Source organism: Nomascus leucogenys, chromosome 14 (assembly GCF_006542625.1).
Source record: "Nomascus leucogenys isolate Asia chromosome 14, Asia_NLE_v1, whole genome shotgun sequence".
Lineage (NCBI taxonomy): Eukaryota > Metazoa > Chordata > Mammalia > Primates > Hylobatidae > Nomascus > Nomascus leucogenys.
The window spans coordinates 34,118,971-34,143,627 of record NC_044394.1 but is presented as its reverse complement, the minus strand read 5'-3'; the positions used below and the strand labels follow the sequence as shown (position 1 = coordinate 34,143,627).

Here is a 24,657-nt window from a genome sequence, read left to right as displayed (position 1 = left end):
CCTTATGTCCCCCAGGATTCCCTTTTCAGACTTCCTGCTTTCTTCCTCCTCTTTCCCCGCTTCGTGCAGTGCTGGCGCGTGGGGCCTGGGGCTGCACGGGGCGCGCACCCGGGTTATTGCTTTGCTAACAATTCCATCCTTCTCTCTCCGTCATTCCCTGCCAGGTGCTGAGTTTCTCCCTCCCTCTCGGTTCGGTCCCTCCCGCGGCTCGCCCCCGGGCGGGCGTCTCCAGGAACTCCAGGCGGACGCGGCCACGAGCCACTGCCACGTCTCCGCCGCCAGCAGTCCAGCGCCTGCGTGGGCTCGGGGGGCGGGGCAGCGCTGGGAGGCGGGACTTGCGCGTGAGCGGCGCGTGAGCGGTTCAATGGGGCCTACCGGCGGCGGCGCGCTGCGCGCCGAGGGGCGGGGCCCGGCGGCGGTTGCTGGCGGAGCCCGGGAGGCGGAGAAGGCTGTCGTTGCCTTGGCCGTCGCATCCCCGAGGGAGTCGTGTCGGCGCCACCCCGGCCCCCGAGCCCGCAGATTGCCCACCGAAGCTCGTGTGTGCACCCCCGATCCCGCCAGCCACTCGCCCCTGGCCTCGCGGGCCGTGTCTCCGGCATCATGTGTGGTAAGGGGGCCGGGAGCGGGGGGCGTGTTGCCGGGCGGCGCTGGGGTGCGGTGCGGGCGCCGCTAAGGCCCAAGGCAACGGGCGGAAGCGGGAGTGTGGAGGGTGCGAAGTCTGGGTGATGGGCAAGGGGCGTCCAGTGGTGGCTGCGTGGGCGGGGGCCGGCATCCAAGGGCGGGAGAGGGGGTGGCGGCCGGGAGAAAGGCACCTGAGAGGAAGGCGGGCCCCCTTTGCCGGGGGCCAGCGGACGCCTTGGCGCGGAGAAGGAACCGAGAGGGGAGAGAAACGCCTTTATTGAAAAAGGAGGAGAGGGCTGAGGGAATTGAGGTGTGGAGGGGGGTGCCTTCAAAAGGGCCCACCAGGTGAGTGAGGCAACCTGTGGAACCTCGGGCGAGGTCTCTTGAACTTACCTTGCATTTTTCTAAACATCTTTCAAAAAATATTTTACTTGTTTTCGGGCAGGCCCAATAGAAAACAGACCCTAGCTAGAGCCACGGTAGTGGCATTAAACGTGGTACTTCCTGCCATCCGTTGTCTCGACAGAAACCATTGCTAATCAATAGCTTGGTTAATGGGCTCAGACCTGATCCTCTGGTGGAAGAGGCCTTCAAATGTCTATGGCGAGAGGTTATACATCATTTATCATTTGCGTGTGCACCCATTAAAAATGCCAGCTCTGAAAAATATCAGTTATACCTTGGATGTATACCCCTTTAGAATACCAACTATGAAAAATATCATTTATCCTTTGCATGTGCACCCATTAAAAATACTAGCTGTGGAAAGTTTAACAAATATTTTTCCTAGAGCCTTAAAAAATTAAGGTTAGGCTCTTTTATTCCATGTTTTGAGAGTCCTTTATTATTACCTAAGTGTTAGTGAAAGATTTTGAGAATCGTGTCTGACATGACTGATATCCTCTAAAATTGGTGTTAACTTGGCTATTGCCAGTAAAAATAGTTGTATTCTTACCTTTCTTATTGAAATTTACAACCGACTTTATCCCTGGAAGAAAGAACACTTTTTTTTTTTTTTTTAAGGGAAGTACCATTTTAAGAGAATTGAAAACTCTCTGGGAGACTTCTTATTTGCAGCCTTTTGCACGAAGGAACTGAACAGGAGGTGGATTGTACTTGTTAGTGTATATATTTCCTGTATTTAACTTTATGCCCATTTCAGCTTCTGAAAATGAGGAGCAGGTTTAAATTTAGAGTAGATTAAAAAAAACCCACATAAAAACAGAAACACCTATAAATAGCTTACTGAAATTATTAGAGTAGAGCTGACTTCAGAATCAGACTTTTGCAGTGTCTACTTAGTAGAATGGTTTAGCATTTAGTTTGGAGCTGTGAAGTAGTGAATTTGCAAACTGGTCAATCTCCAGTGTGCTTCATTTGTTAGTTAACTGTTCCTGAATGATGAGGGGTGTGCCTCATCAAGTACTCGACATTCTGGTTGCAGGTCATTTCATCATGTTCCAGGAAAAAAAACGTAGTCAAAGTACTTAAAAAAAAAAAAAAAAAATCAGCGCTGGGCGTGGCGGCTCCCGCCTATAATCCCAGCACTTTGGGAGGCCCAGGCAGGTGGATCACCTGAGGTCAGGAGTTCAAGACTAGCCTGGCCAACATGGTGAAACTCCGTCTCTACTAAAAATACAAAATTAGCTGGGCGTGGTTGTATGCGCCTGTTATCCTAGCTATTCGGGAGGCTGAGGCAGGAGAACTGCTTGAACCCAGGAGGTGGAGATTGCAGTGAGCCGAGATCGCACCATTGCAATCCAGCCTGGGTAAAAAAGAGCAAAACTCCATCTCAAAAATGATAAATAAATATAAATAAATCAGATATGGAAATCAGGTTCAGATAAGGAGATACCTTTAGGGTGGAGACTAAATGTTGGGAGTTTTCACATAGTCCGTGTCTCCATTCCACAGAGTTTTACTGCTGAGGAAACAGGTATTGAAGAAATAAAAAGTGAGTATTTGAGGCATTTCTGAGGTCCTGCTTTTAAGTCATACCACGATTTTGCCTGATTCTAGGGGTAGGGTTCAGAATTTATTTTCTCTCTAATGTAAATTCTGAAAGATAAGTAGATGAGTGTCATTATTTTCCTCCCACATCTTAGTCATTGCACTAAAATTCCTGAGCAGAGAAATGGAGTGAAAATTAGACTAGATGGGAAAATCTGGAAGCTTACCTTCTGATTACTTGCTATCTAGTTAAGTTTTTCTTTTTCTTTCTTTCTTTTTTTTTTTTGAGACGAGATCTCACTCTGTGTCGCCCAGGCTGGAGTGCAGCGGCATGATCTTGGCTCACTGCAGCCTCCGTCTCCAGGGTTCAGCCTCCCGAGTAGCTGGGATTACAAGGGTGTACCACAACACCTGGCTAATTTTTGCATTTTTGGTAGAGGTAGCGTTTCACCATGTTGACCAGGTTGGTCTCCTGACCTCAGGTAATCCACCCACCTCAGCCTCCCAAAGTGCTGGGATTACAGGAGTGAGCCACTTTACCTGGCCGTAGTTAAATTTTCCTAAAAGATTATTTTATTTCAACGTTGTACAATGTTGAAGCAGAAGAATGAGGATTGAAGATTCTGATATGCTTTTTTCAATCAGATATACTGATAAAATTGATATGTTTACCAACTTGTGTTGGGATGTTAATAAGTGTTAGGAAACAAGATCCTATGGTCCAGTAAATTTGGGAAGCAACATATTAAATCGCGTGGTAATGTTTTGTTTTGTTTTTTGATTGGAGGATTTCTTGGAATCTTTAATGTATTAATAATAAGCATTGAGAATCTTCCAGAGAAGAATAGTGTGTCTCTTTTCCAAATTTATTTTATCTTCCTTTTTCTTGGTAGTTTGGAATATACTTTGTCCTTTTTATTTGCATTATTTTTGGTTTTGCTGAGAGAGTGCCAAGTCACTTAAGCTATTCCTAGCTTTTAACAGATTTTGCTATTGTTTTTATAAATGTGAGGTTATACCCTTCTGATCCGATGGTGTATATAAAATGAAATTTTGGGGATGGGCGTGGTGGCTCACGCCTGCAATCCCAGCACTTTCGGAGGCTGAGGCAGGTGGATCACCTGAGGTCAGGAATTTGAGACCAGCCTGACCAACATGGTGAAACCCCGTCTCTACTAAAAATACAAAAAAATTAGACGGGCATAGTGGCGCACACCTGTAATCCTAGTTACTCGGGAGGCTGAGGCAGGAGAATCTGTTGAACCCAGGAGGCGGAGGTTGCAGTGAGCTGAGATCGTGCCATTCTACTCCAGCCTGGGTGACAAGAGTGAGACTCTGTCTCAAAATAAATAAATAAATAAATAAATAAATAAATAAAATGGAATGTTTGCAAATGAGATCCTTTTTAAAAGCAGTAAAGGAACTTGCAATTTTAAAGTATCCTAAAATGAATTTTTCAAAAGTTTTTTGTAATTATACTCTCTAATGGCTTTGGGGTAATTGAGGGATGCTGAGATTGGCTGCTAGGATTGGTCATAAAACCAGTACTATTAACATATCCTTACATATACTGGATATGAAGAAGATGTGAGAGAAAATAATTGCTTAATAAGCATTTCTTCAATTGTCCCCTGGAAATGGAGGTTAATAGGTTTTGGTAATGAGCAGTAGAAGGCGGGAGAGGGTTTTGTAACACAAGTTTGGGAAATTCTGCTCTTGGAGATTCACAATTAGTAAGATTAAAGGTTCCAGAAAGTTCTAAATATATACCTAACTTTATTTAACCAGGTAGTTCTTAAACCTTTAATTATGAAACCTTTCTTTACTTCATTCCTTTTTAGCATCCGGTGAAATAGTGTTCTGTTTCTGTGGTTTGAGAATTTTTTGACCGTATGTTTCAGGTGCCTAAAAAGTGTTAGAAGATATTTGCAGATATTTGAAATGATGGCTTTATACTTGGCACTCTGCCCTTTGCAGAGATGACTAAAATAAGAGAGTTGCCTTCAAGGAATTGCTGCCTGATTAGAGGAAAGAAAATGAATGCACATGCAACAGCTTCAGGTGAAAATACACAGTCCTTGTTCATTGCCATGTCATAGATCACAAGTGGAATGAGTAGAAATTTAGAGACTGGAGAGCTCTGGGCTTTGGGTATCTGTATTAGGTCAGGAATGTTCTGGGTGATGGGGCAGGACTTTTACTCAACTTGTAGAGAATTAGTATACTGTGAGAGGTAATCATTAATGGTATATGTTACCCATCAGTGAATGGAGGCGGAAATAGTTTGAGAACTACTACCAGAGGGGTTGAAGGAGGAAATAGAAATGCCAGAAAAACAGACCAAAGAACAGTGGCTAAAGGCAGAAGAGTTCCAAAGTAGTATATTGCCTTGAACAGAGTCTGTAAAAGTGGAAAAAGGTCATTCATATGTTAATACTGCAGAGAAGTTAATTGGATATGGTTATGAAGAAATTATTAGAGAAATTGCATATGTCAAGGCAGAAGGGTCTCAGTTTGTGTTTAGGAGGAGGGCTGCAAGTAATACGAAAAAGAAGAGGATTTTGGGATTGAAGTCCCCTGGGAGTGTTGAGAAGTTGAATTCTAGAGCTGTGGTTCCTGACCTACAAGCCCTGAAGTTGTTACAGGGTGTTCATTGCTTATTCATATGCTTATAACTTTGTCTGTAAGTTGAATAAAAATTGTTCTAGATCATTGAATAATTGTTCTAGATCATTGAATAATAAAAATTTAACCCATTGTTGTGAAGGAGCCTCAGAATATTTTGATGTTAACAAAAGGGTTCTGTATTTACAAAGTTGGAGAAACACTCATTAAGAGTTAGGAGTAAGGCCCAGCACAGGGTTCCCTCCGGTAATACCAGCACTTTGGGAGGCTGAGGTGGGCGAATCACTTGAAGTCAGGAGTTTGAGACCAGCCTGGCCAACATAGCGAAGCCCCATCTCTACTAAAAATACAAAAATTAGCCAGTTGTCATGGTATGCACCTGTAATCCCAGCTACTTGGGAGGCTGAGGGAGGAGAATTGCTTGAACCTGGGAGGTGAAGGTTGCAGTGAGCTGAGATCACGCCACTGCACCCCAGCCTGGGTGACAGAATGACACTGTCTCAATTAAAAAAAAAGAGTTATAAGTAGCCAGTGTTTTGGCTCACACCTGTAATCCCAGCCACTCAGGAAGCTGAGGCAGGAGGATTGCTTGAGGCTAGGAGTTCAAGATCAGCCCGGGCAACATAGCGAGATCCCATCTCTATTAAAAAAAAAAAAAATTAGCCAGGCATGGTGGTGCATACCTGTAGTCCAGTCTACTTAGAAGACTGAGGTGGGAGGATTGAGCCCAGGAGTTTGAGGCTGCATTGAGCTATGATTGTGCTGCTGCACTCCAGCCTGGGTACTGAGTGACAGAGCAGGACTGTTTAAAAAAAAAAAAAAAAAAAAAGTTACAAGTAGGGGAGAGGCTAGCTTCAGAGAGTAGTATGTGTAATATGTCTCTCTTGAGGTTACAAGGAAGGATGAGAAGTATTTAATATATATGTTGTTAAACTGTTGAAAAGAAGATGGGTGAGGGGCAGTGACTCACGCTTGTAAACTCAGCATTTTGGAAGGCTGAGGCGGGAGGATCACTTGAGGCTTGGAGTTTGATACCAGCTGGGACAGCATAGTGAGACCTTGTCTCTATATTTTAAAAACAAAAAAAGAAAATGAAGACTTTAATTCTGGCCAGGCGCAGTGGGTCACGCCTGTAATCCTAGCACTTTGGGAGGCCGAGGCGGGCAGATCACCTGAGGTCAGGAGTTCGAGACCAGCCTGGCCAACATGGTGAAACCCCGTCTCTGCTAAAAATACAAAAATTAGCCAGGCGTGTTAACACACGCCTGTAATCCCAGCTGCTGCTCGAGAGGCTGAGGCGGGAGAATCGCTTGAACTCAGGAGGTGGAGGTTGCAGTGAGCTGAGATAGCGCCACTGCCCTCCAGCCTGGGTGACAGAACGAGACTCTGTATGAAAAAAAAAGACTTTAATTCTATAAAGTAAGAATCTACCAAAAATGAAAAAGAAGCTGGGAAGAGAAAATGAAGATTTGAGAGTAGTATGTAGCTTAGACTGTAAAATAATATCTGGGAGAAGTTTGAAAGTTAAGCAAGTGATGAATTAATAGGATTGGTCAGCATTTCGAAGGGCCCATCCGAAAGAGGACTGAAATGGATAGATGAGTTCTCCTTGGCTGTCATAGTTCAATGTAGAGATGCTCAGAGACTAGGAGTCAGAGCACAGTGGACCCAGAGGGTTTGACTTGGCAGAATGATGAAAAATTGTGGTCTGATGTGAATGTTCAGAGAGAAGAGAGAGAGATGGAATATTTGAAGATTGTGAGCAGGAAGTACATGGTTTTTTTTTCTCAAGAAAGATCATGACATAGGTAGACTGTGAGGGAATATATAGAGATGTCAGGACTTAAACTAGTGATTTGAGCTCCAGAATGTTAAATGTGCAAGAGATGTGTTGTGGAGCCCCTTCTAGTGGCAATAGTTACAATAAAGTAGGGGAGACATGAACCAATTAAACACACAAATAATTGAAAGTCTTAATTGTTTCACTCCGTATGTTATTTTTGTATGTGTGATTTATTTTATTTTACTTTTAAATTTTTTATTTTTTTGAGACAGAATCTCACTGTGTCGCCCAGCCTGGAGTGCAGTGGCGCGATCTCGGCCCACTGCACCCTCTGCCCCACCTCCCGGGCTCAAGTGATTCTCCTGCCTCAGCCTCCTGAGTAGCTGGGACAGGCACGCGTCACCATGCTTGGCTAATTTTTGTATTTTTAATAGAGACGGGGTTTCATCACGTTGGCCGGGCTGATCTCAAACTCCTGACCTCAAGTGATCCACCCGCCTCGGCCTCCCAAAGTGCTGGGATTACAGGCATGAGCCACCACGCCTGGCCTTTATGTGTGCTTTTAGGATTGTAGAAGATGTATCTTGGCTGGATGCAGTGGCTCATGCCTGTAATCCCAGCACTTTGGGAGGCCGAAACAAGAGGATTGCTTGAGTCCAGGAGTTCGAGACCAGCCTGGGCATATAGTGAGACCTCATCTTTACAAGAAATAAAAAAATAACTGGGCATGGTAGCTCACGCCTGTAATCCCAGCTACTCCAGAGGCTGAGGTAGGAGAATTGCTCGAACCTGAGAGACAGAGGTTGCAGTGAGCCGAGATCGCATCACTGTATTCCAGCCTTGGTGACAAGAGCAAAACTCTGTCTCAAAAATTATAAATAAATAAATAAATAAATAAATTAATTAATTACAGGCACATTGGCATGTGCCTGTGGTCCGAGCTACTTGGGAGGCTGAGACGAGAGGATCACTTTAGTCCAAGAGGTGGTGGTTTTAATGGGCTGGGATTGTGCCACTGTACTCCAGCCTGGGCGACAGAGCAGAGCCCCTGGTGAAAAGAAAAAAGAAAATGTATCTCAAATAATACTTAATTTTAAAGAAATCTTAAATGTAGAATGTGATTCCATAATTATAATATTGACTAGTTCACTGCATCCTTGAACCCCTGGGCTCAAGTGATTCTCCCACCTCAGGCTTCAAAGTAGCTGGGACTACAGGCATGCACCACCATGCCTAATTTTTTATTTTTTGTAGAGACAGGGTCTCCCTGTATTGCCCAGGCTGATCTCAAACTCCTGCCCTCAAGTGATCCTCCTGCCTTGGCCTCCAAAAGTGGTGGGATTACAGGCATCTGCTACTGTGCCTGGCCTGTAGAAAAATTTATAGCTGAAGGACTGGGACTGTGTGTATGGGATTAACAATAGTTATCTCTGAGAAAGGGGTTGGAACCTGTGTGGAGACAGAAAGGAGAGATTTTCACAATTAATTCTGTAGCATCTGTATAGTTTTAATCTTTATTTATTTATTTCAAATTTTAATAGAGACAGAGTCTTTCTATGTTGCCCTGGCTGGTTTCGAACTCCTGAGCTCAAATAATCCTCCTGCCTCTCTTCCTAAAGTGCTGGGATTACAGACGTGAGCCACCGCTCCTGGCCTACTTTGAATTTTTAATGATGATGATGAATTAATTTGTGACTAGTGTTATAAGAAAAATAAAACAAATTTAGAGTTTAAGTGACATTGTAGGTGGATTTTGATTCAGAAGTTTTAAGTTTAGAGAATGAATTTGAACACTAATCACTGATAAGTTACAATGTTTAGGGTCCCAAAATATTGAAGCTGTCAAATGATAAAATATATAAAAATAAAATCTTGTATTCATAAGGAAATAAATGCGACCAGGCATAGGAATTTTAATAATTTGACTAGTCAGTTGTGTTCAGTTTTCTTTTCAATAAGGTTTAACAGTCTTTATTTGCAGCTACATTGCTTTCAACCAGGTGTGTCTAGTCTGTGATCCAGATTGCTTCTGAAATTTTGTTAGCAAGGTGCTCATAAGTGCTTTTTTGTCATTGAATTTAAGTTGCCATTTTCTGAGAATGATGCCTGTAGGTTCAAGCATCTGCTTCAGTTAGGGAGTTATTTTATTCCAAGTATATTTTATTAGTAAGAAAGCTTACACTTGTGAAGTGCATGCTGATTTGGGGGTGGAAAATCTATGCTTATACAGCTACTGTTTGTGCTCTTTGAGCAATTACGAAGAGTGGTGGAAAGTTGATTTTAGGCTTATGTCATTACCTTACTTAAGAACTGTTTATTGGGAGTTTAGGCCGGGTGCAGTGGCTTACGCCTGTAATCCTAGCACTTTGGGAGGCCGAGGTGGGTGGATCACCTGAGGTCAGGAGTTGGAGACCAGCCTAGCCAACATGGTGAAACCGCATCTCTACTAAAAATACAAAAAATTAGCTGGGCATGGCGGCAGCCCCTGTAATCCCAGCTACTTGGGAGGCTGAGGCAGGGGAATTGCTGGAACCTGGGAGGTGGAGGTTGCAGTGAGCTGAGATGGCTCCAGCCTTGGCGACAGAGCAAGACTCTGTTTCAAAAAAAAAAAAAAAAAAAGAACTGTTTATTGGGAGTTTTCATAAGACAAGTCAAAGACTTGAAAATAGAGGTCAAACTAACGATTTCTGCTCTACCAAGCATCATTGTGAGTTGTGAATGCCTCCCTTGTGAACATGCCCTGCATACCTGATGAATTGCTGCCAATATTGTCTTGGGCACCCCAAGATACACTTAACCCAGTATCCCCGCAGGTGGAATGTCTTGGGCTAGTAGTGCTATCAAGGGACAGGGCTATGAAACTGACAGGTTCATCTTAGCTTCCATTTTCCTCATCAGGTATGTCTGAGGCTAATCCCCTTCCTTCTTCTAGCTCTATTACTTTTTTTTTTTTTTTTTGAGATGGAGTCTTGCTCTGTTGCCCAGGCTGGAGTGCAGTGGTGTAGTCTAGGTTCACTGCAACCTCTGCCTCCCAGGTTCAAGCTACTCTCATGCCTCAGCCTCCCGAGTAGCTGAGACTACAGGCATGTGCCACCACAGCTGGCTACTTTTTTTTGTGTGTGTTTTTAGTAGAGACGGGGTTTCACCATGTTGGTCAGGCTGGTCTTGAACTCCTGACCTCGTGAACCGCCTGCCTCGGCCTCCCAAAGTGTCGGGATTACAGGTGTGAGCCACTGTGCCCAGCTAAAATGTTCTTAAGCTCTCAAGATTCATATAGTGAGCCATTATAAACCAAGGAGATTGAAGTTAGAAGTATTATCAAAGTTGAATGCTGTTGTTGAGTTACATTATTAAAAACTGAATTTAATATTGCACTACTTAATCTTTTTTTTTTTTTGAGACAGAGTCTTGCTCTGTCACCTGGGCTAGAGTATAGTGGCACGATCTCAGCTCACTGCAACCTCTGCCTCCCAGGTTCAAGCAATTCTCCTGCCTCAGCCTCCTGAGTAGCTGGGATTACAGGCACCTGCCATCATGCCTGGCTAATTTTGGTATTTTTGTAGAGATGGAGTTTCAGCATGTTCCCCAGGCTGGTCTTGAACTCCTGACCTCATGTGATCCACCCGCTTTGGCCTCCAAGGTGCTGGGATTACAGGCGTGAGCCACCCAGCCTTGCTGCATTAACTTTTAAAAAAAGTGGAGTCTGTAAATTGTCTTAGAAACAATTTTATATCATTAGCATTTAAATAGTTTTAACAAATTAATATACATATTTAATCTTTAAATCGTTTACCGTCTGGCTTACATTTTTACGTTTTTACCAACTTTCATTTTTACCATCCGGCTTACATTTTTACTTTTACTATCAGACTTAGATTTCTTAAAAAAGAGTTTAGGAGTGAGTTTTTCTGGATGTGCTGCATTATTAGAGTTTGGCAGCTCTGGACAGACTGCAAACAATCCTCGACAGGCTTCTGTTTTCAAATAAGCTAGATTGTATCCTCCTTTAGTGGACTCTAGCTGATGCAGTCACAGTGGTGGGAACTAGTTCAGATTCAGTTTTTTTCACACTTTTGTTTTTTTTTTTTTTGAGATGGAGTCTCGCTCTGTCTCCCAGGCTGGAGTGCTGTGGTGTGATCTCCGCTCAGTGCAACCTCCGCCTCCTGGGTTCAAGTGATTCTCCCCGTCTCAGCCTCCCAACTAGCTGGAGTACAGGCGCACGCCACCATGCCTGGCCAATTTTTGTATTTTTAGTAGTAATGATGGGTTTCCCCATGTTGGCCAGGCTGGTCTTGATTTCCTGGCTTCGGGTGATGCACCTGCCTTAGCTTCCCAAAGTTGGGATTACAGGCGTGAGCCGCTGCACGTGGCCCACATTTGTGTTAAAGTATTGTTTTAGAAAAGATTTGGGTTCTGTGTATTGTCTTTTAAAGACCTGATTAAAATACTTAACTGATAGTTATCTGTAGGTGTCTAATCCTTCTCAAAGATCAGTGGCCCATGGGTGAGGAGTGCAAAGATTGATTTGCAATTGGGTTATTGGTTTATTAATATTACAGATACTTTATGAAGGAACTGCAGTAATAACAGAAACCCCAGACATTCTTCTGAATTAAATGGGTGCAGATTGGTCTGGAGACTCTTCTACTGCCCTCTAGTGTTTATATCATGAGTAGCCATTGAAAGTTTGAAGTTGCACATTGCTGTGCCGCTACCACTCTTACCTTAGAAATATACTTAAGCAGCATGTTGTTTATCCTTATCTTAATTGCTGCGCTTTGAAGTTGGGAATGCTATTTGTGGGTATCTCTGGGATATCAGTTAACTAAATTTCTATTTTTGAATTATGTAAGATAGATGTTCTATCCTCCCTTACAGGGTGGTGGTGCTGTGAAAGTAAGATGATTGTGCGTTACAGGAAAGCTTAAAAAATAAAAATGTAAGGTGTGTGTGTGTATCTTTTTTTAATCTGAATAAAATACGGGATTTCTGTAAGTCTTGCCTGCCTGGAACTACTTCTTTGGGGAGAGTTGAAGCCGTTGTTTCAGGTTATTTTGGATTTTAATGTGTGAGTTTCTCTTTTTTAGGGCATAATAATTTATTTGAGAAAATTGTACTGTATTGATCATGGTGATTAGCATATATGTTATGGCTTTCCTGTTGGGTATCAACAATGCGCCATTTTTGTATACTGAAATGTTTCAATAGGATCACACTCTATAGAAGTAAATATCTCTTTTCAGATGGAAATGAAGACTAGTTTTTTGGGATTTCTATCTCACAGAATTAATTTAAACTTCTTATGAATCAGTAGAATTACAGTGAAATGTTAAGAAAAAGGGAAGTTTTAAAATAAGCAGCTTGAACTTGTACTTTTATATATTTTATATATTTAGTCTTCAGTTTTGATACATTAAAGCTGTGTCCACTCTGGCCAAAGCACAGCCATGGAAAACCTCAGATAATGCCCATGCTGCCATTCCTAAAAGTGTGGATTTCCCTTACCTGTGTTCTGTTACTTCTTTGCTTATCTGGTTCAGTTCACATTGTATTACTCCTTTGATTTCTAGTTTTGTTTTTCCAAATGATTGCTCTTTTTCTGTGAATTTTCAAGAGTTGTTACGTGGTTGTCATTTGCTGATATGATGAACAAGTAATTCAAGCAATTATCTTTTAAGATAGTTATGTATTTGGTCAGTTTTTACTATTTTACGTAATTATTTAAGGGGTGAGTATTTTTTACATCATTTATTCCTAAATGTCACTGATAGCATGGTTATTGGAAGTAAGCAAAATTAATCTCATTGGTACAGATTTTAGGTCCTATATATGTTGCTTAAATTACTTTAGAAATTTTTTTCTTGAAGCAAAATGCTCTGTATGTAGGACATAAACCATGAATTTGTTAATTGGTTTTTAAAAAAATTAAATTTCACTTGACAAAAATAGCAGTCATGGAAAATAAGTAGCCAGCTTTATAAGCTGCTTTGAAAAAATTATGTATGTTGACATGTTTACTTTAGTTTTTTTATACTTATGAGAAACTCCCCCTTGAAAAAGTTCCATTGCCTTTAAACGGTTTGAAATGTTTGAAAGACAGAATCTAACTTCACATTTTTTCACATACTTGACATAATTATGCTAATTTTGATTTTTAAATCAGAATTTTTCATTAAATATTTGTTTATTTGCAGGTATATTTGCTTACTTAAACTATCATGTTCCTCGAACGAGACGAGAAATCTTGGAGACCCTAATCAAAGGCCTTCAGAGACTGGAGTACAGAGGATATGATTCTGCTGGTACTTCTAAAAAAATACTATGGATTTTGCATGATTCTTTAAATAGAGATTATTTTTATTATTATTAGGAGACTAGACTATTAAAGTCTGTTTTGCTTTGAGTAAGCGTAAATTGGAAGAATTTTTGTCTTTTATCATATTTAAAGGATTTATTTATGTAATCTCAACGGTGTTACCATTTATGTGGAGTATTGCTTATGATGATCTATTAAGAATATTATTGTAAAAACATCATATGGGGCATTATTGTGATAAAATAAAATTCATGAAGGTCTTACTCTAAATTCTTTTTTCTTTCCTGTAACTTTAATTTTTCTCCATTGATTTCATGCTTTGGCATATAAACTTGCCTCAGATTCTTTTTTCTTATTTTTATTATTTATTTTTGAGATAGGGTCTCACTCTGTCACTCCAGCTGGAGTGTAGTGGTGCGGTCACAGCTCACTGCAGTCTCGAACTCTGGGCTCAGGCAATCCTCCCTCCCCAGCCTCCTGAGTAGCTAGGACTATAGCTGTGTGCCACCATGCCCAGCTAATTTTTAAAAAGTTTTTGTAGAGATGAGAGTCTCACTATGTTGCCTGGGCTGGTCTCAAACTCCTGGCCTCAAGTGATCCTCCTGCCTTGGCCTTTCAAAGTGCTGGGATTACAGGCAAGCCACTGATTCCAGCCTCTTCTATCTTAAATAAATTACACATAAACATAACTTTCTGGCAACTTTATGTTCTACCCTAGCTTCTTCCCTCAACTGTGTCAGAGGTTCCTAAGACCATCCTCAGATTTGTCAATTCCCTAGGAGGACTCACAGGACTCAGCATTTGGTTGTACTCATGGCTATGTTTCATTATAGCAAAAGAATACAAAGCACAGTCAGCAAAGGGAGAAGGTGCAGGAAGTGAAGTCTTGAGAAAGCTAGGCATAAGCTGCTCACCAGTGGATCAGTGCCTAAGGTTTTCATTGGGGGTTGGTCACATAGGCACCCTCTGCCTAGCATGTACCAAAATTTTAGACTCCCAAAATAAGAGCAGATGTTCAGCATAAACCACATTGTTTGCACAGTTTGTGTAGTGAGACACTTTTGGTTAGGGTGGTAGGAATCCTTCCAAAAACCAAGTTTCTAGACACCAGTGAAGGGCTGACCTTGAAAACAGTCCTTTCTAAGGATAGCAGTTTCACACCTGCTGTGTTAACTCTTTTGTACACTTAACATTGCCATATGGACTGGGCATTTGTCTTCCTTGACTTTCCTTAGTAATGGAAAGTCAGTTCCTCAACTCCTTTGTTTTTAAAATTCTCTCTTTCCTTAGCTTCTTTGACAGCACATCTTACTCTCTTCCTAAGATGCTAAGATTACTACTTCTTTTCTGTTTGCTTTGGAGGCTCCTTCTACTTACAGCTCAAATATTAATGTTCTTCAAGATTCTTTTTTTTTTTTTTTTTTTTTGAGATGAGTCTTGCTCTGTCACCCAGGCTGCAGTGCAGTGGTGTGATCTCGGCTGACTGTTGCAACCTCTGCCTTCCGGATTCAAGTGATTCGTCTGCCTCAGCCTCTCCAGTAGTTGGGATAATAGGCGTGCGCCACCACGCCTGGCTAATTTTTGTGTTTTTAGTAGAGATGGAGTTTCACCATGTTGCCTAGGCTGGTCTTGAATTCCTGACCTCAGGAGATCCACCTGCCCTGGCCTCCCAAAGTGCTAGGATTATAGGTGTGAGCCACTGCACCCAGCCAAGATTCTTTTCTAGGCCCACTTCTCTTAGTTGGTGTCTTCATGGGTGAGCTCTGACTTCATCAATCTTTTTTTTTTTTTTTGAGACGGAGTCTCACTCTATCACAAGGCTGGAGTGCAGTGGCATGGTCTTGGCTCACTGCAACCTCCACCTCCTGAGTTCAAGCAATTCTCCTGTTCAAGCAATTCTCTTGCCTCACCCTCCTGAGTAGCTGGGATTACAGGCGCCTGCCACCACACCCAGCTAATTTTTGTATTTTTAATAGATACGGGGTTTCACCATGTTGGCCAGGATGGTCTCGATCTCCTGACCTTGTGATCTGCCCGCCTCGGCCTCCCAAAGTGCTGGGATTACAGGCGTGAGCCGCCGTGCTCGGCCCATCAACCTTCTATTAATTTATATTGGTAACTTCTTTGTTTTCGTCTTGTTTTTTATTTTTATTTTGTTGAGATGGAGTCTCACTCTGTCGCCCAGGCTGGAGTGCAGTGGCACGATCTCGGCTCACTGCAAGCTCCGCCTCCTGGGTTCACGCCATTCTCCTGCCTCAGCCTCCCGAGTAGCTGGGACAACAGGTGCCCGCCACCACTCCTGGCTAATTTTTTGTATTTTTAGTAGAGACGGGGTTTCACCACGTTAGCCAGGATGGTCTCAATCTCCTGACCTCGTGATCTGCCCACCTTGGCCTCCCAAAGTGCTGGGATTACAGGCGTGAGCCACTGCGCCTGGCCGATACTTTTATTTTTAATTTTAATTTTTTGTGTGTGTATGTTGGTGACTTCTAATCCAGATGTATTTCTTCTAATCCAGATTTATCTCCCAAGCTGTATTCTAGGCCTTCTACAAGTTTCTTCCTAGATAGACCATGATATTTTAAACTTTGCATGTTCAAAAATTAAACTGAGGCTGGGCGTGGTGACTCACGCCTATAATCCCAGCACTTTGGGAGGCCCAGGTGGATGGATCACTTGAGGTAAGGAGTTCAAGACCAGCCTAACCAACCTGGTGAAACCCTGTCTCTACTAAAAAAAAAAAAAAAAAAAAATTAGCCACGCATTGTGGCGTGCACCTGTAATCCCAGCTACTTGGGAGGCTGAGGCAGGAGAATTGCTGAACCTGGGAGGCAGAGGTTGCAGGGAGCCGAGATTGTGCCACTGCCCTCCATCCTGGGCGACAGAGCAAGACCCTGTCTCGAAAAAAAAAAAGAAAGAAAAGAAAAATAAGCTGAATACATTGCAGTCCTCACCCCACTCCCCACTCTGTTTTTTGTTTGTTTGTTTTTGAGATGAGTCTCACTCTGTTGCCCAGGCTGGAGTGCAATGGCGCAATCTCAGCTGACTGCAACCTCCGCCTCTCGGGTTCAAGCCATTCTCCTGCCTCAGCCTCCCAAGTAGCTGGGATTACAGGCATGCCCACTCTGTTTTTCTATGTCCCTTTTATTGAGAATCATTCAACAAGTCCTTCAAGCCATTCAACAAGTCCTTTGAGGTATTCCAGACTTCTCCTGCTTTCTCACTTACATTCAGTCAGTTCCGCTTTTCAATATCATTTATCTCTGTCTGCATTACCACTGTTTAGTTCAGGTCCTCTTCATTTTTGCTTTGCTGTAGCTGTAGCTTTTGACAGCTGGTTTCTTCCTTCCATTTCTCTCCCTCCAGTTCTTTCCCTACACTGTTTCTAGAAGGGGTTTGCTAAACATTTTTGCTGAATCACTTCTCTGCTTAAAGGACAGTGTTTTCCCAGTATCTTCAGGGTAGCTTTTTCAAATTCCTTAGCAACTTAAGGAGACTCTTAAGAGATATATTCTATGACCTTCCTTCCTTAGCTACCTTCTGAGGTGGGTGCCCATCTTTTGCATTTCTCCATTGTATCCCAATTGCAACCTGTAGTATTTTTATTATAATTCATAATCAGGCTGAATTATTTTTTCCTTGTCTGTCTTCTCGATAGACTTAGAAATTTGAGGACAGGAATGGAGTTATTTTTGTTTTTGTGTCTAGCAGCTATCCTGGTTCTTGACACACAATAGGTTTTCAGTAGATACTGAATTAATAAATTAGTGAATTAATTAGATGAGAATATATTTTTTAATTAAAAATTTTGCCTCACATTAATAATTTTATCAGTAGCTAGTTTCTAAATCTTGCTTTTTTACCTCATGATGGTTTAGGTGTGGGATTTGATGGAGGCAATGATAAAGATTGGGAAGCCAATGCCTGCAAAATCCAGCTTATTAAGAAGAAAGGAAAAGTTAAGGCGCTGGATGAAGAAGTTCACAGTAACGTACTTAATTTGATTTTTGTCTCCCTTCCCCTTCTCTTCCTTTTCCCCTCCCCATTCTCCACTGAGTTACTCCCTCCCCCCATATTTTGGGACCCATTTTAATGATAATGGTCTGTAACATTGAAGGGAGGAAAGAAAAGTAGTTTTGTTACTGTCTGGACTAGTTTTAAAATGTGCCTGAGCCTGAAAAATAATCATTGCAACTAGGGAAGGAAATTAGTTAGGTATATTACCTTCAGCGCAAGCTCTGAATATTAAATGAAATATCTTCAGAGCCACCATTCCTGAGGAAGAGCTTTTCATAGGACAAAAGGTATTTTTAGTGATGCCCTTATACATGTGTCTTCACTTGCTAATTGTCTTCACTTTGGACTAAATGCCTAGCTTGGATGTAGTCAATTTTGACGTTGCACCTTTGAGTAGGTCTGATATAATCTGGTAAGTATCATGTTTTCCCTCACAGTTGTCTTCTCTGGCACAAGGAGTTGTCAGAGATGTATGCCGCATCAAAGAGGATTTACTTCTCAGTATTTAGATCATAACATTATTCTTACACATTTTATTTTTTCACAAGAAACTTGAAAACAAAGCAACCTTTGAAGTAGATTGATTGAAAAAATATTTTTAAAATTCTCCACAAAACCCAGGAAACCGCAAGTATTTTATGTACCTACTCATATGAATGCTATCATAATCATTATGAAAGAGTACAGGTAGAGGAAAATGATGGATTTTTGTCTTTTTTTTTTTTTCCCACATAAGCCATACATTTAGCTTTGTAGTACTTGTTTAACAAATTAAATCAATACTTATTTTGCCTGTATTGTAGTGTAAGATTATCTAGGGGTAAAGCAGACACCCAAATAACTACACTTCAAAAACAGTAGTATAAATATCTACTGTGTGTTCTGCATCCTGTATACCAGGCTGATTATAGTGAGTTCTGTAGGAGAGAACAGACATTGCTGTGAGATTCAAGGGAGAGTTCCCACAAGTTGACGAGACTGGGAATACATAGGGAATGGGTACTGATTATATTTGGTCAGTGAAGATGTGAAGGGAGGACCTTCTAAGTAAATAGCATAGCAAGATAAGAATAGTAATGGCAGGCTTGTTGATGGAATGATAGTAGTCCTTTTTATTTACAGTATTGGTAGACAAATATGGGAGGCTAGAAAGGCAGATTGTGAACAGAATCACCATTTTTCAATGTCAACATATTGAAACATGCCTCTTCGTGGTAAACTTTTTTTTTATTATTTTTTTAAATTTTATTTTATTTTATTTTATTTTTCCCCAGATGGAGTCTCGCTGTAATGCCCAGGCTGGAGTGCAATGGCGCAATCTTGGTTCACTGCAACTTCTGCCTTCCAGGTTCAAGCAATTCTCCTGTTTCAGACTCCCGAGTAGCTGGGATTACCAGACATGTGCCACCATGCCCGGCTAATTTTTGTATTTTTGGTAGAGATGGGGTTTCACCATATTGGCCAGGCTGGTTTTGAACTCCTGACCTCAAGTGATTCGCCCGCCTCAGCCTCCCAAAGTAGTGGGATTACAGGCATTAGCCACTGTGCCTGGCCAACTGGTTTGTTTTTGAAGTGTAGTTATTTGAGTGTCTACTTTACTCATAGCTAATTTCTTTTTTTTTTTTTTTAAGATGGACTCTTGGTCTGTTGCACAGGCTGGAGTGTAGTGACACAATCTCGGTTCACTGCAACCTCTGCTTCCTGGTTCACGCCGTTCTCCTGCCTCAGCCTCCCGAGTAGCTGGGACCACAGGCGCCCGCCACCACGCCCGGCTAATTTTTTTTATTTTTAGTAGAGATGGGGTTTCACCATGTTAGCCAGGATGGTCTCGATCTCCTGACCTCGTTCGTGATCCACCCACCTTGGCCTCCCAAAGTGCTGGGATTACAGGTGTGAGCCACCACACCTGGCTAATTTTTGTATTTTTAGTAGAGACGGGGTTTTGCCATGTTGGCCAGGCTGGTCTTGAACTCCTGACCTCAGGTGATCCACCCTCTTTGACCTCCCAAAGTGCTAGAATTACAGGCTTGAGCCACTGCGCCTGACCAACCCCTAGCTAATCTTACCCTATAATACATGCAAAATAAGTATTGATTGAATTTATTATCTACAAATGGAAACTTGCAGATATTGCTGGTGAATTTGTAACTGGTAAATCACTTTAAAGAGCAATCTGGCCATATCTACATGGGAAATGCCTATACCCTGAGACTAAGCACTTCCACTCTTGATATATACTTGAAGGAAACACAGTGAACAAGGTGACGTGACAACAAGATTCATTGTTGCAAAATTTAGAAACAGACTAAATGTCTATAAATAAGGAAATGGGATGATACAATAAGTTGTGCGTGCCGGGCGTGGTGGCTCACGCCTATAATCCTTGCGCTTTGGGAGGCGGAGGTGGGCGGATTGCCTGAGCTCTGGAGTTTTAGACCAGCCTGGGCAACATGGTGAAACCCCATCTCTACTAAAATACAAAAAATTAGCCGGGTGTGGCAGCGTGCGCCTGTAGTTCCAGCTACTCGGAAGGCTGAGGCAGGAGAATCACTTGAATCCAGGAGGCGGAGGTTGCAGTGAGCTGAGATCATGCCACTGTAATCTAGCCTGGGTGACAGAGTGAGACTCCGTCTCCACAAAACAACAACAACAACAACAAATAAGTTGTATATGATAGTGAATGACCATATGTAGCTTTTGAAAGAAGTGTACTGAATCTGGTTCTGCATATGGGAACATAGATAGTTCCTGGTATGTAAAGTATAGGACATTTAAAAACACAAAACGGTACTATCATTTATGGTCTCATGTTAACATAATCATAGTTTAAAAGGCATGAATAGTAAGACTGTCAACTTGAGAATGTTCTGAGGAGGAAGTGAATGGGATGGGGAAATAAAGGAGGTATCAACTGCATTTTTTACATTTATTTATTTCAAGTTTCCATGTACCACATTGATTTTTTACATTTTAGATCTTAAAAAATATGTAAAGCACAGATGACTAGATGTTTTATTAACTCTGAGTATGGGTAGTTGGGTGTTCATTATTCCCAGCAAATTTAAATATGTTTGAAGTATTTTTTTCAAAAAGGGAGATGACATCTGAGAAAAGGCAGGCAGAGGGCAAGGAGCCATGGGAGTAGAGGTAGGGTAAGATAGAGGATGCAAATAAGGAAATTATTGAAGCACTACGGCCCAAGAAGATCAAGGCACAGGCAAGGAGTTAGCCTTTAAGGAATCAAAGATAAAAGACAAACTTAAAGCAGATAATTACCAGGTGAGAGGACAAAAGCTGAGTAAAGTGGAAATTGAGGGATTGCAGGTAGGATTGAGCTTTACGGAGAATAGAAAAGATGATGATGAGCTGTCAGGGAACTGGATTGAGCTATCAGTTTAATGAATAAGGAACTTGGATACATGTTTCTTAAGTAGCAAGTGAAATAGGTATGTGAATTTGAAAGGGTCTTAATTTACAGAATTTTCTGACTTTCTTCAGTATTGCTTGGCAGTAGATGGGAGAAGAGAAACTGAGTGTGGGGGTTATCTAGACTTAAGATTCAGCAAAGGACTTTAAAATGGGTAACAGACAATAAGGAAGAGTCAAGGATTCAAAGTCATGATTAATTTATATGACATGAAATATTTATTGTGAGAAATGTGCTTATTGTTATAGCAATAGTTTTTTTTTTACTAGACATTCGGTAATGTTCCTACGGCAACAGTGAAATAAAGGTGTGGTAATTATCATGAATTTGAAATGGATTCAATATATAGAATCTTGTGACTTTCTCCAACATTGCTTGCCAGCATGTGCAAGGAGATACTGCTTTAATTATAGTTAGCTTAAAAAAGTAGTCAAAGAGGTCGGATGTGGTGGCTCACGCCTGTAATCCCAGCACTTTGGGAGGCTGAGGTGGGCGGATCACCTGAGGTCAGGAGTTTGAGACCAGCCTGGTCAACATGGTGAAACCCTGTCTGTACTAAAAATACAAAAAAAGTAGCTGGGCATGGTGGTGCGTGCATGTAATCCCAGCTACTCAGGAGGCTGAGGCAGGAGAATTGCTTGAACCTGGGAGACAGAGGTTGCAGTCAGCCAAGACTGCACCATTGCACTCACTCCAGCTTGGGCATGAGAGCAAAACTCTGTTTCAAAAAAAAAAATAAAAAAAGTAGTCAAAGAGATGTTTTCATTTCTTGCATTAGCCTGTTGAATAATGGTAAATGGTACTTTTCTTGAGGTCATTTATCAGGTTGCCTTAATTATTCAGAACACAGTTAAGCTAGGAAAGAATAGATGCCTGATTTTATTCATTGATAGATTGAGCCATCCAACAAAAATGTGTCTGCCATGTATACCTTTCAGTGCTTAGGATTCAAAAATAATAAGGTAGGCTGCTGTTTTTCTAGCCTTTCAAATTCTAGTGGAAGCTAGGTTGACAACATATCATAAATGTAATAGTGCAACAGAATATACCATTGTGGTTTTATTTATTTATTTATTTATTTATTTTTGAGACGGAGTCTTGCTCTTTTGCCCAGGCTGGAGGGCAGTGGCACGATCTCGGCTCACTGCAGCTTCCCCTTCCTGAGTTCAACTGATTCTCCTACCTCAGCCTCCTGAGTAGCTGGGATTACAGGCGTGTGTTACCACGCCCAGCTGATTTTTTTAGTAGAGACAGGGTTTCACCATGTTGGCCAGGCTGGTCTTGAACTTCTGACCTCAGGAGATCCACCTGCCTCAGCCTCCCAAAGCGCTGGGATTACAGGCATGAGCCATGGCGCCTGGCCAGTTTGCTCTTAATTTAGACCTAACTCTGATAAACTTTGTTATCTGGGTTCTTAGCCAAATGAATTTTATATTTAGGAAATTAAGAACATTACTAGTTAATAACTGGAGCTGTCCATTTTTTTTTAAGATGCCCCAAGAAAAGATAGCTTATATGAAAAATAAATTAAGAATCAGCTACTTTTTTTTTTTGAAAGGGAGTCTCGCTCTGTCACCCAGGCTGGAGTGCAGTGGTGTGATCTTGGCTTACTGTAACCTCTACCTCCTGGGTTCAAGCAATTCTCCTGCCTCAACCTCCCGAGTAGCTGGGATTACAGGTGTGTGCCACCACACCTGGCTAATTTTTGTAGTTTTAGTAGAGACGGGGTTTCACCATGTTGGTAAGGCTGGTCTCGAACTCCTGACCTTGTGTCCTGCCCTCCTCGACCTCCCAAAGTGCTGGGATTACGGGCATGAGCCACCGTACCTGGCCGGATCAGCTACTTTTCAAGATAAAGGAACATCGGCCTATGCCGATTTCCCAGTAGCCCCATACTTTCATAGCATTGCTCTGTTCTCAAATACCTATTTGATTTTGGAGGCACTCCGTAAGTGCAGTTTATATTGTGAGATGTGTGTACACTCACCAGAGATGAAAGAAATTGCAGTCATAAGGTCGTGTGTCATTGGGAAAATGAATTTATTTTTACATGTTTAATTGATAATGATTTTTTAAGGCAAGAATTAAATATAGATTTAAAAAATTACATTAATTGTTTTTGTCCTTAACTCTTGAGTGTTCATATCTCCAGGAAGCTTGAAAGAATAGTACATTATTACCTATATATACTTCACCTAACTTTATCCGTTATTAAAATTTTGTCATTTTTGCTTTAACTCTGTATTAGTTTTTTGGTTGTTATTGAAACCATTTGCCTTCAATATTTCAGTTGCATAAACTCCTACGTCTTTATTTATCTTTATTTTTAATTTTTGTGAGTATATAGTAGGTGTGTAAATTTACTGGGTATATGAGATGTCTTGATACAGACCTACAATGCGTTCCTAAGTCTTTTTTTTTTTTTTTTTTTTTGAGATGGAGTCTCGCTGTGTTGCCCAGGCTGGAGTACAGTGGCGTGATCTCAGCTCACTGCAACCTCCGCCTCCTGGGTTCAAGCGATTATCCTGCCTCTGCCTCTAGAGTAGCCAGCACTACAGGCGCATGCCACCATGCCTGGCCAATTTTTGTATTTTTAGTAGAGATGGGGTTTCCCCATGTTGGCCAGACTGGTCTTGAACTCCTGACCTCAGGTGATCCACCTGCCTCGGCCTCCCACAGTGCTGGGATTACAGGCGTGAGCCACTGCACCTGGCCTCCTAAGTCTTTTAATCACTATTTTGAATATGCCTGATCTTTAGTTTCAGTGATTATATATTCCAAGAGAGCAGCATAGTAATCATTATATTTAAACATAGCTTACAGCATTATCTCTGCAGCATGATTTAATACTGAAACTTTTCATATTCTTCAGAGCAACAAGATATGGATTTGGATATAGAATTTGATGTACACCTTGGAATAGCTCATACCCGTTGGGCAACACATGGAGAACCCAGTCCTGTCAATAGCCACCCCCAACGCTCTGATAAAAATAATGGTATGGAAAGATTTTTTGTGCTTTGGAATGATTGTGGAAGCCTAATAATGGGGGCAGAATGAAGGCTCTTAGATTTTCATTATTTTAATTATTTTTATCTGGAAAATTTCAAACATTCAGAAGTAGTAGACAGTATACAGAGCTGAGAGTGCTGGCTCATGCTTGTAATCCCAGCACTTTGGGAGCCTGAGTTGGGAGGACTGCTTGAGTCCAGTAGTTCACGATCATCCCTGGCAACATAGTGAGACCCTGTCTCTACAAAAAATAAAAAAATAAGTTAGGCGTGGTGGTACATGCCTGTAGTCCCAGCTACTTGGGAGACTGAGGTGGGAGGATCATTTAAGCCCAGGAGGTAGAGGCTGCAGTGAGCCGTGTTCACACCTCACGCCATTGCCCTCTAACCTGGACAACAGAATGAGACCCTGTCTGTCCACCATGCCTGGCTAATTTTTGTATTTTTAGTAGAGACGGGGTTTCACTGTGTTGACCAGGCTGGTCTTGAACTCCTGACCTCAAGTGATCCTCCCGTCTCGGCCTCCCAAAGTGCTTGGATTACAGGCATGAGCCACTGCTCCTGCCTGAGAACTTTTGTTACCGGTTTTGTCCTTAGGGCATGTCTCTCTAGAAATATATAATCAAATTACTGTGTTTTAGAGTTACTTGGAATAGTCTTTCTCCATGCAGTTGTGCTACTGGCTGGATATGTGTTACTTTAATACGTTTAAACAAATTTTTTTTATTTTTATTATTATTTTTTGAGATGGAGTCTCACTCTGTCGCCCAGGCTGGAGTGCAGTGGTGCGATATCGGCTCACTGCAACTTCCACCTTCTGGGTTCAAGCAGTTCTCCTGCCTCAGCCTCCCAAGTAGCTGGGACTACAGGGGTGTGCCACTACACCTGGTTAATTTTTTGTATTTTT

At 41.8% G+C, this 24,657-nt stretch overlaps 1 protein-coding gene across 1 annotated transcript in view; it reads left to right on the top strand.

The window, feature by feature from the left end:
* Positions 1-417: 417 nt before the first annotated feature.
* Positions 418-24,657, top strand: part of GFPT1 (glutamine--fructose-6-phosphate transaminase 1) — a 65,238-nt gene continuing 40,998 nt past the window's right edge. The window contains exons 1-4 of the mRNA XM_003262496.4: positions 418-607; positions 13,174-13,281; positions 17,174-17,281; positions 23,612-23,737. Coding sequence (XP_003262544.1) covers positions 601-607; positions 13,174-13,281; positions 17,174-17,281; positions 23,612-23,737 — 349 coding nt within the window. The 5' untranslated portion in view covers positions 418-600. The remainder of the gene's footprint in view (positions 608-13,173; positions 13,282-17,173; positions 17,282-23,611; positions 23,738-24,657) is intronic.